We start from the raw sequence: 15839 nt of genomic DNA on the forward strand, positions 1-15839 counted from the left end.
AGAGAAACAAATGCTTGAGACAGGCATCTGAGAATGCTGACAAAATGCAGAGGTCAAAGGGAGGAATAAGTTCAAGAGCAAACTCCTGTCCCTGCTTGCTCCATAACCAGTGGATCTGAATTTTGTCATACTGGAGTTCATTTTCTGTTTATTTTTTTTCCCCTTATTGTGACCCTAAGGTGTGGCCAAAACCACTCTGTGGATATGGAATATGGGATATGTGGATATGGGTCCTATAACTTGAAGTTTGATAAAGCTCAAGCAACCTTACATTTACTAATGTAGAATTTTATGGCATGAGATATGTCTGGCTGCTTCAAAAGCACCGCGTGTACTGTCTGAGCTCAGAAAGACCATCCTTTAGAGTCTGACAAATGGCAAAGTCCACACAGGACTGTGGTTCTCCCTGAATGCTTAACTGTTTCTGAGGGCCGAGGAAGGCTGCGCACAGCCCCTTGGTTATTCAGGCATGCTGAATTATCTGTTGCTGGGTTCCATCTAACCCTGAAGTATTTTTCTTGCTTGTTTGCAAAGTTACCATCCTGGGCCTTAGGAAAGCTCTACAGTCAACTGCCAGAAGTCCCAATACCCCTGTGGATCCTGCCACAACTAGACAAGGATGTGTAGGAGAGCGATTCTAGTCCCTTCCAAAAGGGGACTTAAAAAGCTTTTTAGGTCTCAGCAGTGTTAGCATACCCTGGCCTGAAAGATCCGAGTTAGGAAAGCTGCTGCGTTTCAGATGTAGATGCAGGCATGTCTGGCCATCCAGCCTGATGGTGCCCATAAGGCTGCTCAGGGTCCGGCTCTAGCAGAGGAAAGCACTGCAGGAGGCATGAGAGATTATTATCCTCATCATGAAAAAATGAGAAATGATCTTACTAATAAAATACATGCACTATATAAAGGGAATTCTTATGCAATTTATTCTCTTCATGGACATGTTTGATTCTATGTCACATGGAGTATGTGTATGTGCATTCATGTTAGGCAGAATAGTGGCCTTTCTGAAAATATATTAGTGGATTATTTTACTCTTGCTGCAGGTGGCATTAAGATGAGAGGCCATGGCTATTGTGCTGTCAATTTGTTTAATGATTATTAGAGGAGCAGGTGATTTCTATTAAAGGGAAGTGACAGACTGTCCATTAGATATAGATGCATGTTTATTAAATTGGAAGCCTGGAGCAAGCAGCCTGGCTCATTTGCTTCCAAATTCTGGACCAATCTGTTTTATTTTGCACCTGGAAGATTCAGAGCACAGTAAAAGGGGGAACTATTTACCAAGCAGGGATAAGGGGACTGTTGCCTTCATGCATGTATCTTCCCTTCCATCCCAAATGGAGGTTGCAGGGGCAAGGAGGCTGGGGGAATGCAGGCTGTAATACATTTCCTCACTTTAATCTCTTAGCCTTCTTACCTAGATAGGCTTGGAAGCAGAGAGAGATGACATAAGGATTGAATCTTTAAATACAAACCCTTTGTCTCTTCAATCTGTGTGTGTGTCTCCACATAATAGAAAGATGGGTGATTTCCTCTAGACCCATTTATCCCAGTGTGCTGGGTCTGCTGGTAGCCAGCTGCTTCAGTGGGAGATGTAAGCTCTCTCCACAGTGAACAATTACAGAAGAATCTACCCCAAGGAGACATTTATTTGTAGTCCCCACCAGCTATTGGTTTATGCTCTGAAGCAGCAGAATTTATCTTTCTCTTTAATCCGGTCTAATGTGACTGTGGCTGTTCTCATTACCCAGACAGAAGTTTAATCCTTTCAGGAAATGTCTCCCCAATTCAATGCCTCTGTTATCCTTCTTTCCTCTCAGTCAAACTGGTGCACTTTAAAATCAAATCTTTCCTTTCACAAGTCTAAGGTAATAAGCTTACCACTCCATCCACCCCCATTAACCAGATCTTCACTGGGATAGTGGTTCGGGGTCTGGTGTCTGCAGATCAAAGAGGATGCTGAAAAATTGGAAGGGTTCATAAAAGAGCTGTATAAATGATTCAGAGCCTGGGAAATATCTTTCTAGTGAAAGATGTAAGGAGCTTGATCCATTTAGGCTATCAAAGAGGAAATAAAGAGAAGACTCCATCACAATGTGCAAGCACAAATATAGGGAAGATGGCTTCTTGTAACGGATGGCTCCACTAGCCAGCAGAAAAGTATAAAGTGAAATTTGACTGGAAGGTCAGGATTGGATTCAGCTTTCACTGGAAGCTGGAGCTAGCACAAGAGTTAGAAAAAAGTATGTATGTTTTCAGGGGAAGATGATTAGCCACTGGAGGAATTTACCAAGTAACAAATTAGGAAAATCCAGAACATGAGCCTAATTTAGGAGATCCATAATGCTGTCTGAAAAGCATTATTTTATTCTGTTGATTAGAGACTAAGCTAAATGATGTGTCACAGTGGGCACTGAACATTCCTCTTGGAGACAGCAGCTGAGCATCATGCTACTGTGTTGTGGCGTGATGCTCCCTCTTCTGGTTTATGTCACAGCAGACAGGGCAACGGGCTACCACATGCTAATAAATCACTTTCTTTTTGCAGTCTGTACTCCTGCTGAGTGGCTGTGATTTGTGAATGACCTGTTTCTGCTCTGGGGACAGCTGGACTGAGAAATCAGCTGGGAGTTACAGTGAGCTGATTTGTCCTGTCCTGGCTCAGCAACAATGGATGGGCAAAGGCTGCCATCTTCAGTCACAACCTCCCTGCAGCAGCAGGGAGGAGAAATTCAGAGAAGAGAGACAGAAGATTTGAGACAGAGTGGGGACCAGGTGGAAGAAATGCGTTAAGGAAGCACTAATGCATGTGGAGCAGAAGTTGCAGTGTCTGGTGTCACATCCCTTTGTCATCTGGGTGAATTCCTGTCCCCAGACTACAGTCCTGCAGGTAACACTGCATTACTGAAGTGGGGGGTATCTGCAGGGTGAGGGCGATACTACTGCTGTCCTAAACTCCCAGGGAGAGTGAAGCTTTCCTTCACCCCACCCTCCCACCCCATTTGCCTTTGGGAACTTATTTTAAATTCTCTCTGTTCTTGGCTCAGGCATCCTGGAGCTTTAGATGAGCTGACTGCAACTCTGTCATATTAGTCTCCATGAAAACATAAGTAATGACTCTTGTCGGCTGACGCACTGTCCCTGGGACCACCCTCACCATTCAGATTGCCCTACTGGTTCCAATCACTCATAGTCCCCTCTGATGCTCAGCAAGGGAGGAAAGGGAAGAGCAGACATTAAATATTGCTGTATTTAAAGGCTACAATACCATAATTCTTTGCCTCCCCACCTACTGTTTGCTGGACTTATTATTTCACTGTTCTTTTTCTGTTTTTTTTTCTTTTTCTTTCCTGGGCACATGTTTTTACCAATTTGGGCAAAATCACTACTTCTAGACTCAGCTGTCCTGATTGCATGAAGAAGAGTCTGATTGCATTATTCATCTGCAGTGCTCCTCATAGAAGAGTTCAAAACTCTTGACTAGAGCTAAAGCATTTGATGATGTTCTGTTTCAATAGAAAGGGGGAAAGATACTGCACGAGCTGGTGGCATCTGATGGCGTTGCTACCCCACCAGCTGGGGATGGGACAGCTAGGCTGGCAGGGTACAAGATGAGCTGTTGCTTTTACTGACCAGTTTCTGGGATGTGCCTTGCTGTGCTATTTTGTTTTGTTTTTCTCTCTCCAAGACTGCAGTGATGCTGGGAAGCAAAATGGTTTTACATGCTGGTATGCAAAGGTAGCCTAACTTCAAGGAAATGCTGCCACCTGTGGGCAGGAGAGCACATTTATCCCAGCTTGGTTATATTCATATCATTAGAAACTCTGACTTAGCTTGTTAAAATTCTTCTGATTAAAAACTTTATTAAACTAGAAAAAGAAGAGGGTAATCCAGGGAAATAAAGACAGCAGTGGAAAAGTCACACTGCACTTCACTGACAACTGGGCAATTACAGAGACAAAACGCCAGGCTAAGCATGTCTCTGGTGTGACTTATCTGACCTGTTTTATTTTGCTTATTCTCTTATATGACTCGTGCAGCTCTTATCACATCTACTCTTTCAGTGCCAGGACATCTTGCTTTTATTTGGTTTTGAGCAGTTGAAGGACTAGATCCAAAAGTTGAGTGGAGATTCCCAAAGGAGTTCTGCAGTATGTGCATGTTGCAGCTCTTGAAAGGGAAGTGTGAAATGGGGTCTGAATGGACGAGGCCTGAGTGCTCTGTGTGAGACTTCACAGGTCTGTATTAAGCAACTTATGTTTATACAGTGAAAGCCAGCTTTATAAACTGAGGTATTCCAGAGAGGAAGTACCTTGGTAATGTCACTAAAAGGATACAGTTCTAAATTAGAACCCCTGTTCAAATCCTTCCATTGCAGAGGGAGTCCCTCTCGGTATCCCAGCATGTCAGTCTGACCACCACCGCTACTGAGGCCACTGCAATATCACAGGAGCAATGAGTATTCTAGAAGGTCAGGACCAAGCAATTAAGGAAGCTGAGGAGGCAGAAGGCAGAACAAATTGATTCCTAATTATGGCAGGGAAATATTTTTACCAATTTAGTTTTTTAGTTTCTGATTCTCTTCCCCATCCCACCGTGGGGGGAGTGAGCAATTGGCTGTGTGGTCCTGGTTGCCAGTTAGGGTTAAGCCGCGACAGCATACTGAAAACAAATCCGCCACCAAAAGATCTATGATGTTTTGACCCTGCTCCTCCCCGTGTGCATTGTGGAATTTTTGAGAAGGTATTAGTAGCTCCCACGGGTGTCACCAGGATCATTCATATGACATATCCGCATCACTTAGGTACCTGGTTACAATGCAATTTGCAGGACCGAAGAGCTCTTACCTTGTGTCACTTCATGTTGCTTCCAACAACTGTTGCAGGCTGTTTCACTCCATCACTTCCAAAGGAGAGCTTGGCACTCTCATCGGCTCACCTGGATTGTGTGGGCAGAAAATGAAGGGAACACCTGTGCTGCTGGCAAATTGTAGGCATCTCTGTTTGCTGAAATGTTAAATTAATCTGATTCTCTGCTATTCCTTTGGCTGCTGAGCAGGGGTGGGGTTTAGTTCTTAAGTGTTAGCTCTTTACAGATTCTGGTGCCTGGGAAACTTAGTGTAAAAGAAGAGAGGCCAGCGCAGTATCTCGCATTACAAGTGGCGTTGGTCTTTTTTGTCTTTTTTTTTTCTGGTAGATGTTTACAGGTTTTCTGGCCTTGAATAATCTGTGTTAGTTATTTGTTACAGTTGATAGCTGTATCTGTAAGAAGGACGGGATCTTACCTCATAGCAAAAGCTAATCATAATTAGCTGAAGCTCTACAGTAAATGTAGGTCTTGCCTGGGGCGGTTACTGGCAAACATTAAAGGAGGTAACAGGCCATGTTAAAACAAGAACATTAGAACTGAGGTGTTCCAGGGTATATGCTAGGGAAATGTTTTACATGGTTAAAACTAAGAAAATGAATTCACACCTGGCGTAAGATGGGAAAGGGTGGGGAGACTAGTAGAAAGGTGTTACTAGCAACCGAGCACACTCTTCCTTTCGGACTCAGGTATGGGGCGATTGCTTTAAGGTGATGAGAGTCACTGTTCATTGGTGCAACCAGTAGAGAAATGAGAGTGCATCTGTGTATCACAGTATGTGTCTGCACAGCATGCCCTCAGCCAATTCCAGGAAGATAAAGCTTCCCGAAGCTTTTAGTAGCTTAGCTGGAGGAAAATACGTTCCACTCCCCTCTTACTTTCAATCCCTTTCAGATTTGGTGGTGGCTGGGTGTGTTGGGAAACGGTGTCTGGCAAAGCCAAGGTTTACAATCTATTTGCCCCTCTGTGAGGATGAAGATGTCTGGTGGTCACACAAAAGGAAACAAAGTTTGGTCTAGTGGTTAAGAGTTCTACATGGGCAGAAATGCTGCTATCAGCTCAAACATCTGTGGTGTGTGCACTGCTAAGTAGATTGGTTAGCACTGCTTTCCTCTTGTAGGGTAGTGTGTATACCTTCAAGGCTGGATTTTCGGAAGAACCGAGGGACAGATGTCCAAATCCTACAGCTTTTGAAAAGGGTTCGGCACCTGTTTTGGTACAGACATTTTCAAAAGCATTCAAAGCCCAGCTGTTGCTATTACAATGTTTAGAGAATGCTAGACTTCTAAGAAAGCTTGCCACCCACTACCCAAAGCTCTTTTGAAAGTCTGGCCATCTATTTTTGGTACCTAAATGGGAATGGAGCTCTTCTATAAAATGCAGCCTTCAGAAACATTTTGATGGGAATAAAATAACAAGACTGAGTAGGAAAGCACACTGTAGCCTCTGCCAGTTTCACCTGAAGATGTATGTTTTGTAGAATGTGCTTAGCGGTAAGAAGATATTAATATGCAAGCGCCTTTGATTTAATACGTTAGAGCATTGCTCTCAGTTCTTTGCTTCAACTGGTGCACAACACTGGAAAAATAAAATGGAATCGTAAGATGAAATAAAATATGAAAGCTGTGGAGCATTTTAAACTGAATTCAATCAGCAGGAGTAAACCTGAGAAGCAGAATTATACATCAAGAGCAATCCAATATTGTGTTTAATCCCAAGATGTTATAAATCTGACAAACATGTAGGAATAGCGTCAGAAGGGAAGGAGTTGTTTTTTAAGGAATAAACAGGCAGTTAATCCTATTTATGCAGAGTTCTTTCCATGAATAGCATTACACCTGTAGTTGAGAGTAGATCTTCACCTGAGAGGGAAGCAAACTGCGAAAATGGGTCTCCTCAGAGAGCTGCCTTCTTGCTCTGATCATACAGCACTGATGCTTTTTGATGTTATTCATCTTCAGTTTGTGGCATCAGATGACAAGCTGAGGTTCTGGCTTGAGTTGAATTCTCTTGTGGATTTCTTCACGATCCCTCCAGTTTCTTTCCTGTTATTGAAAGAGGAATTGGCTTGGTAAGTAAGATTTAGACATCCTGCTTTCCATCCATGTTATTCTGCATCTTACATCAAGACTCCCTTCAAGTTTATTTTATCTGGAAGGCTTTGACCGTCAGTATGAAAACTATAATTTTGAGGGGCTTTTAATTTACCCAAGTCTGTCTCCATTCTGTTTATCTGTCTGCCTCAGCAATCGTTGTAACTGACCAACTGGATGAGGAGTTACCCAGCAGGGAAGCAAAGATGGTACCCTGATTTTTGTGAATGGCTTTCTTGCATTCTCTGGGGTCTAAAGTCTAGTGGACATGTATGTCACTTAAGCCTTCAGGTTATAGCTCAAAGAAGCTGTAATTCTTAATTTTTCTCATCATTCGAGGCCTCCTCTGAGGACGTAGGTGGAAATCCAGTGACATAAAGGCTCTGAATACTGAGCAATCTTATCCGCTCTTGCCAGGTTTGAGGTGTGATCTGCTATAATTATGTGGAAAACAAAGCATGCATATTTAATCGTATCTGAATACCCAAAACCACTCTACTTCTAGGCAGATTTTTTTCATCTCCTCTGACTTTCTCACTTTTTAGCAGGTTTGTGGTTTTTGAGAGCACTTATGTTTTATAACTTCTACGAATACTACAGTTCCACAGGATCGTGTAGAACAAGTAAGTGGAAGCCTCGCCAAGTACACTTGGAAACCTGACATTCTCTGATGTGTGTATTTTGGCTGCCTCGTGTAATAAAGGAAAATACTAGTGTTGTATATGGAAAAAAACAAAGTTGTGGAAATTGTTGAAAGCCATAAAAATTACGAATCCTCCTATGAAGTGGTGAGTGGGAAAAAGTAAGAATGGTTGCTATTTCTCTTTAGAAAATAAAAATCAGGTCAGTCACTAAGCTGGGAACCAGCTCAGAAGAAATAAGAAGCTAAATAAAGCTTCTTGTAGTAACTTAAATGAAATCCTGAAACTTATTCTTGGTTGATCCTTGCTCAAGACTGTCTGAATAAACCTTGTCAACAGCACATTCAACATGGACTTTATTTTCAAAGGAAGAGAAGCTACTTGACATGATAGCCTGACTTAGAGGTTGAAGAGACCTATTTCGGTGGTGGTGGTGTGATTTTTTTTTTTTTCAGTGTAGGTTTATTTTTGTTGTTTTGGGGGTTTGGGGATTCTTTTGGTTTTGGGTCGTGGTTTTGGTGGGTTTTTTAGCCACTCACAGGACTGAGCAGGTGCAGCTTTAACCAGCTCTTATAAAGTTCCTTCTGTGACTCTTGTTTTTGGAATGTCTACCACGCACTACATCTGACACTTACAGTTCCTCTTCCTTTCCAAAATAACTCCTGAAGTACATAGCCATGATGGATGAAATTTTCATCAAACCAAAGACACAAACTGTCTTCTGTGTTACTGGGATTACTATATTACAAGTTGGTGTGTAGTTTCGTACAATGTCACGTTTGCAACAACCATTCTGCTATTTTCAAAGTGACAAATCTTGCTTGATCTCTTCCTTGTAGCTAGCTTGTTGTCTGTGGTAATACTGCTCCAGAGAGCGTCACTTCATTCCTCTGAGACTTTTTGCTTCGGGACAAGAGAAATGCTTGCACAGAAATCTCTTTTCTGGGAGAGTAAGTATCCTTATTTCGCTGAGATACTTCACTTTGATTCCCTGAATGCTTAGGGGAAATGTAGGAGATCTGAAAGTAAAGCGATGCTGTGTAACTAATTAATGGGAGTTAAAGTAAATTGTAGCAATGAAGCTTTCATGCTGGAATGTTCACGATAAAATGTTTTCTGTTGTGATCAATTGAAAAAAAATGTTTCCCTGTAAATTGCATAGTAAACTAGCTTTGCCAGATATACCCGGCTTCAAGTCTTGCCAAGTCTGGCAATCAAATAATTGTCAGCTGTCTCAATTTCTTAGACACTTTTTTTTTTTTATCCTGGGGAGAAAATTTGATACTTCCACTTGGTCGTGCTGGCGTATAGTGAAGGGCGGAAAGTGAAGCCACTTTTCAGTGACAAAAATATCAGGCGTTTCAACTGTCCTGTCAGATCCCCTCCTTCTGCCTAGCTGAAGCTATTAGACATGTTTCTGAAAGCAGAAGCTTCACTGGGAGGTAATTGCTAGGAACACAAACAAGATTTTACCTTGGAATGCAGTGGAGGTGGGGCAAGAGGTGAACAGAATATTATAGGCATCTCTTATGAAATATCATGACATTTTGAGAGAGCTGTTGAATTGAGGATGCATGGAAATGAGGTACAGGAACGGCTCAAAGACAGGAAAAAGTGCTTTAGAGGAAGAGATGCAGAGTTCAGTCTGTTCAGCAGAGCAGGAAGAGGATCGGGAGCTTGGCTCAATAAAAGTGCCTAAGTAGTTTCACAACCAGTATAAAAATCTTCTTTAATCTGGAAAAGATAGGCATAACAAAAGCTAATAACTAGAGTTCAAAGTCGAGCAAACTCAAGTAAGAAGCAAGGCATGCATTTTCGGAAGTGAGAAGTGATTAATAATCACTGAAACAAACTGCTTGGAGAATGGGTGAATTTTCCAACTCCTGTCTTTTTAATCAAAATTGGGTACCGTCCTCCAGGGCATGCTTCATTGCTGGGATCAGTGTAGGAATATCTTGATAATATATTGTACAGCTCACAGAAGAGAATGTTACAGAAGTTCCTGGGTGAGATACAGTTGTATAAATTGAATAGGAAAATAACACTTGAGTTGGAGAGAAAGCTGAAGTTCAGCAGTTTCATTTGAAAAGAGAATGCAGAATCAAGCCCTAGGAAGTGTCATTTCCTGACTCTTGTGGAGTAACAGTGAGCTATAAAATTAGAGCTGCATGGATGGCTGTGGAATGATACTCATGAAAAATTAATGACAATAGCAGAAGACAGGAAAAATCCAGGAAACATTTCCATGACTGTTAAGTTTTATAAAAGCTAGTTTTCATTAAAATCTAAACTATGTACTTTAACTGAGCTGCCAAAATCCCTGTAGTTTTTTTTAAACAGCAAGTAGTTATGGCAAATAGCTTCTCTGAGAAATGGAGACTTGCAGAGAATGTAATTATGAGAGATTGATGGATTTTCCCCCCCCCCCCCGTTGTTGTTTATATTGAATAGGTCTATTCCTAGTCTGGAGCTGGAAGCTGTGTTCAAATGCTGTTCAGCCTACACCATTTTCTTTATGGCTCTGCACTAAACTGTGAAGATCTGAAGAGAGTTGGGGTAAGAACTTCATCATTTGCCCTTTCTTGTAGATAAGCCAGCCTTGTGAAAATCTTGTCCCTTACGAAAGGATGCTTGAGCTGCATTTACTCAATTCATGTTGTGATTTACACTTCAAGGAGCTCTGCTTATTTTGGTGGTACCTTTTGCATACCAACATACCACTTATGGGTACTGAGAGTGTAAGAGTCAGGCGTAACAGACTTCTCAGGCTATAAATTTTTCAAGCTCTTAAACAGGAAAGATAAAGGGTAAAGCCAAACTGTGATCATCTGGTTTTGAAAGGGGAATATTATTGAATGCGGCATTTCTCGGAATTGTATTTAAATAATTGGAATAGCCCTTAGCTCATCCTTAGACCGTGCATCGTATTTGGGTCTCGTTCATGGATGTCCGTGTCACTGTTGCAATGTTCAGGCATGTGTACAACTCCAAGTAATAGATCATGATGATCTTATACAAGTTTTTAACTGAGAACGTATGCCACTAAATCAGGTCGCTGTTGGAGATTGTTGTTCTTCATATGGGATTAAACCCTGATTTAACTTCTCTCTGCTGGGACGCAGATGGAATCTGCGAATGCTTGTCTCATTCTAGCAAATGTTCACTCTCCACAACCTTATACTGAAGATACTTCCAATATCATAAGGTAGAATGAGATACTCCAGTGCTTTCATTCTCTATCTGATTGATATTAACAGTGACACAGATAGTGCTGCTGGCAGGGGAACATATTTGTCCTGTCACATTTTTTTCTGCCTGGAGAACTCTGAAAGCCAACTGACTGTTTTCTGCTATGATTTTATCAGATGTGTTGAAGGATTGAGACAGGTAGCAGCTGTGCAGCCTTGCAACCCCATACAGAATATAATGTTACTAAATATGGTGTAATTACCTTCTTCAGTATCCTGAATATTAGCAGTCGAGGAGTCTGGCTCCTTTACACTGGAGAGAGTTGCACACTACTGTCTGGTGCAGCTCTGCTGTCAGGTCTGATAATTCTACACATCTTCGTACTGGGCAGACTTGAATTGGGAGCTCTTAGTGCTGCTGGATTGTGTGAATGTGATGGAATAATTAGCGTTCCCCCCAAACAGTCCAGAAGTCCAAGTTACAAATTGGATTATCTTTCTTTTCTATTTGTGGAGCAGCTACCAAAGTGGAGATATTAGTTTATGAATGAAATTTACAGGTGGAATTGGCAAAGCAAATGCTATTATTATTGTTGCTTCTCTTAGTGCTACGCTTTTAGTGGGATACAGGTATGATTCTTCACCCTGTGTCTGAGCCATGTGCCGTTATCTTCAAATCTTTTGATGGTGACTACCTTCCTCTCCAGATAGTGGACTTGGATATGCTTATTAAAGTGTAGAGGTCCCAGATATGGGCATTGGGACATATGCTGTTCTTTGTCACTACTCTCCAATTGCTCTCTGCCAGAGTAAACTATAGTCTGACTCGAAACATGGGAGACTGTAGGCAGAACTGAGCATATTAATCAGAAATTGTACTTTTTGTACAGAGTGCTGGCCATCAAGAATCACTATCTGAACATGAGAGTTAATTTTACAGATAATTCCATCTTGTAACAAGGGATCTTGTTGTCTGTCATGTGGGTTGTCATGGTTGAAATTCTGACCTTTATGGAATCAAAAATCTCTGTCTTTTATAAAAACAGAATCTTTATCCCATGTCTCTTACTCATCCAGTTACTAACCTACCTAGAATATATTTTAACATTACTAAAAATAAAGACTAACCTTTTATTTGTGTTGTTTTTGCCAAAGTTGTCAGCAATGTTAAAAACAAACGAACAACAACAACAAAAAGAAACCCAAACCAAAACAAAAAAATCCCACCCAAAAATAGTAAAAAGCCATACCTACCCAAAGAAACTCAGAAGTCCACTTAGCTATCAGTTAGCATATTCCAGCACAGATTTCAGGGAAAAAATAAACGTTGAAAGCAAGAAAGACAAGAATCATCATTTTACGGGAACATTGTGGCCTTGCCTGTCTCTATGCTGATCTGTAATCACTTTTCTACTCTGAAACAGGTATTCCTGCCGAACATCCCCTACTGGGACAGGAGGCAGCAGCATCTGTTTTGTTAAACCAAAGCTAGGCTTCGTAGCACAAAGCTGCCTTGTTCCTGGTTCGTCTACTCTCCTAACTAATTTGTTCATTCTGAAAGAGGATACGGACGTACGTCCTTCCCTTGTCTAAATAATGTGAATATAGCCCAGTGGGATCTTCTCTGAAATACGTGCCTGACTTCTGAGTAGAAACTGCAGCCAGGTCTTTTGAAGCTTATCTTGATCATGCTGGGATTAAGCTTGGCACAGAAGGCAAGAAAACCTAACAGACTATTTCTAATGTAATACTTGAATTCAGTGCAAGAGATGAAGAGTGCTGTAGAGCATGCCAAAGCAAAAGAACCTACAGATGCATTTTACAATAGTGTGCAAGGAGGTGCCAAAGCAAAGGATGGCCCATAGCAAGCCACGCTGCTGCATTTAGCTGATATGTGGAAGTGCCTCTTCTGTTGCTCTAGGCTGAAAAGCAGTTAAGTGATGCTGGTGCCCCACTGCCTCTCAGAGAACACAGTAAATCAATTTTGGTTACTGCCCAGTATGGACCCTGTTAGCTTCTCTGTGTCTCTGCTTCATTCCATTCTCTCTAGCATTTGTAATTTGAATCTGTGCTTAAAGCACTTCTGCAGAACTGCTCCTGCTTGACACCCAGAAAAATCGGTCCAATGTACCCTTTCCAGTTAATAGGATGCTTTTCTTCAGTATCTTTTTATGCTTATTTCTGTGGTTGGGTCTTATGGGGTAACTTACACAAGAAAAGTGACAATTAGAAATTCTGTCATCTCTCTGCAAGGAAGGTGATCCAAATTTATCCTCCTTTTATCTGTCTTTCCTAATCAGTACCTGCTACAGCACAAAATTGATAAGCTACATATTAACTTTACGTTACACAGGTTGCTCAGATATTTCCAAATCAATACCAGAAGATTTAATAAAAACATAGATGGAACTATTAGGCATGAAGTTACCTGAACAAGTCTCAGGTTTGCTAGCCCTGCAGTGGACATGCTTTTGCTATCACCTAGTGGCTATATGTGATACTTCACATTAATCTCCTGCACCAAAGAATTTGCTATTTCTCTCTTCAGGGATTTTTCATTCACAAAATTGATTTAGAGAAACTAAATAGTTAGTGGGTGAAATAAACACAGAATTTATCAATGCAGAATTTGCATACAGAATTGGGCTGCTTGTTAGACAGTGTTTTTTCCTTGACACGTGCTGTTTCATTCAAGTCCAAATATTTCACAATGGCAAAGCTAGCAAAACTGATTTTTTTAAGGTTTTTTTTTTAAGCATGCAAACTTCTTAAATTGAAAAAAGCCTCTTATGTCAAAATCCATTAAATAATTTTCATTTGGAAAGCAACGCTTTTTTTTTTTTACACATTTTTAGTAGCCTATGAAGTTCTATGTGGAAGGCATTCATACACCAAGAGAGTAGCATATCCTGTGACACAATGAGTGGGAGTTTAAAACCTGAAGGAGCTGTAAGCAGTCGAATGTTTTGCTGCTTTACCCAGGTATAAACAACCCTTCCCTAATCACACAACTGCCAAAGCAAAACAAAAGTGCTTATACCAGAGTGAATAAATGGTCACAGTTCAGCAATAAATCACACCTCTAATACCTGTATTTATGATTGGTAAAACTTAACCCAAGACCAGTCCTCATCTGAATAACTAAGGAGGAAGGTTAATCTTATTGCAAACTAAGGTGTAACTTCCCTCAAATAATGGGCTCCTAATACTTTGCAGTCATGAGATTTCCCCATGACTTCATTTGTATGCAGTAATAACAGCTGTTCTTCCATGATAATATGAATTGGAAGTGTCTAGAAGGGTTGAGACTTTCCCTGGTCTGTTAACTCCGATATTGTCTCTGACAACATCTAGCTGACATCATTCTGCTTCCAGTAACTAAAGGCCTTTGATCTAGTACCATGTGGTGTTAGACTATCGGCCCAGTGTTAGATTACGTATCTTACTTGCTTTGCCTTTCAATAAATACATTATCTTTATGTTGATTCTTTTAGACAGAGAGAAAATATTTGAAGGACAAAATACTTCTGAAAGGCAAAGACTACAAGGTAATGACTTTTCAGCTCTCCAATGATTTTGCAGACATGACTTTTATAGAGGTTTCTCAGTATGTGGTACAGCAGATGTGGTTGTTTTTCTGTTATTTCCTTCCAGATGTGTCTTTTCACAGTACAGAGATATTGTGAGTAACTGTGACTTGCTTTTTTTCCCCAGGTTGTGCTTTGTGAAACTGAATCTTGTCCTCTTGGGAACTGAACTCAAATTTGGCAGTCAAGGGGAGAGGTAATTGTCTGGGAGACTTCTCTTCTAGTAAGAAGGCAACCAGTTCCAAAATAACGATTTCCAAAGAAACATGCCCCAGGGCCTGCACAGGTTTTATACCCCTCTTGTCTTCCTGTGCACAGTATTTAGACAGGATTAAGCACAGGTTACTTAAGTGCTGGGGTGAATTTTACCATATACAACAATCTCTTCTGCTTCCTCTTTTCTCACGGATAATCGGGTGAGAGACAGGAGATGAAACACCATTCTTATCTTCTATTCCACATGCAAACAGTGTAAGTCTCACCCTGATTTGGGGTGATTCAAGCATATTAATTTTCATTGGTTAAGGAAACGCCTCCTCATTTTTTCTAGCCACATGAGTTTACAGAAGCTCCTAAATGATGCTACAAAGTGTTGTCATAAAGGGATAATTTGTCAATGCTGGCAGCGGAGTTTTTGCTCTCTGAAGCTGATCTGGTCCTAGGCCAGATAACATTCTCTCTGTTCTAATGGTGAAATACAAGACATCCTAGTGGGGAAACTGGAACTAGTTCAGAAAGGGGGATAAATCATAGAATCTTCATGGTTGGAAAGGACCTTTGAGATCGAGTCCAACCAAACAACCTACAATCTCTGCCACAAGTGCTGTGTATCTCTCTGTGCCATAAGTGCTGTAGATCTTTAAAAAGCTTGAGAAATCGCCCAGAAAACGCAGACTATTGAATGCAATTATTTCTTTCTCCACTTTTATAAAGGAAATGGCTGTTTTGATGAAACTGTAGAATAGAAACTCTGAAAACAGGGTTGTGGGGAAACACTGCTGTGAGAAATACATTGGGGCTCTTCCGGAAGTGCTGAATGAGCTCTGCACTGAAAGAAGTCAGTAGATGTAGTTGCTTAGCACTAACGGAAAACAGGCCACAACTCAGTCTATTCTTCCTTGAGTTCATGTATTGACTGGCTGGAAATAGAATGATGAAAAGAGAAAGCAAGAGGGAAAAGGAAGCTGTATGCTCTTTGAGAGATAGAGACTGTAAGATTATGAGGTGAGAGGAAACTGTTACAATCATATAGTCCGAATTCTTACAACAAAGGTGAAAAATGTTGCCAGATAGACAAACTGTGATTACTCTTTTGACTGTTTCCCAATACAGTGCTGTCCTGATCAATCCACCTGCACAGATAAAGCTTCATCGGAACAGTGGGCTTTTTATTGCTCATTCCCTGGCAGAAGTCAAAAGGTAAGATTCCCTCTTACTGTTTTGTTGAAAAGAGATCTAGAACAG

General features: G+C 41.0%; 1 protein-coding gene across 1 annotated transcript in view; it reads left to right on the forward strand.

Annotated features, from left to right (window-relative positions):
• KCNU1 (potassium calcium-activated channel subfamily U member 1) overlaps positions 1 to 15839 on the forward strand; it is a 344169-nt gene that overhangs the window by 121724 nt on the left and 206606 nt on the right. The window contains 14 exon segments of the mRNA XM_063358923.1: positions 5761 to 5901; positions 5904 to 5938; positions 6828 to 6937; positions 7663 to 7761; positions 8440 to 8550; positions 10052 to 10104; positions 10107 to 10156; positions 10723 to 10805; positions 11679 to 11699; positions 12164 to 12241; positions 12243 to 12360; positions 14283 to 14395; positions 14503 to 14571; positions 15708 to 15794. Of these exon segments, the coding sequence (XP_063214993.1) occupies positions 5761 to 5901; positions 5904 to 5938; positions 6828 to 6937; positions 7663 to 7761; positions 8440 to 8550; positions 10052 to 10104; positions 10107 to 10156; positions 10723 to 10805; positions 11679 to 11699; positions 12164 to 12241; positions 12243 to 12360; positions 14283 to 14395; positions 14503 to 14571; positions 15708 to 15794 (1168 nt within the window).

Source organism: Chroicocephalus ridibundus, chromosome 23 (assembly GCF_963924245.1).
Source record: "Chroicocephalus ridibundus chromosome 23, bChrRid1.1, whole genome shotgun sequence".
Taxonomy (NCBI): Eukaryota; Metazoa; Chordata; class Aves; order Charadriiformes; family Laridae; genus Chroicocephalus; species Chroicocephalus ridibundus.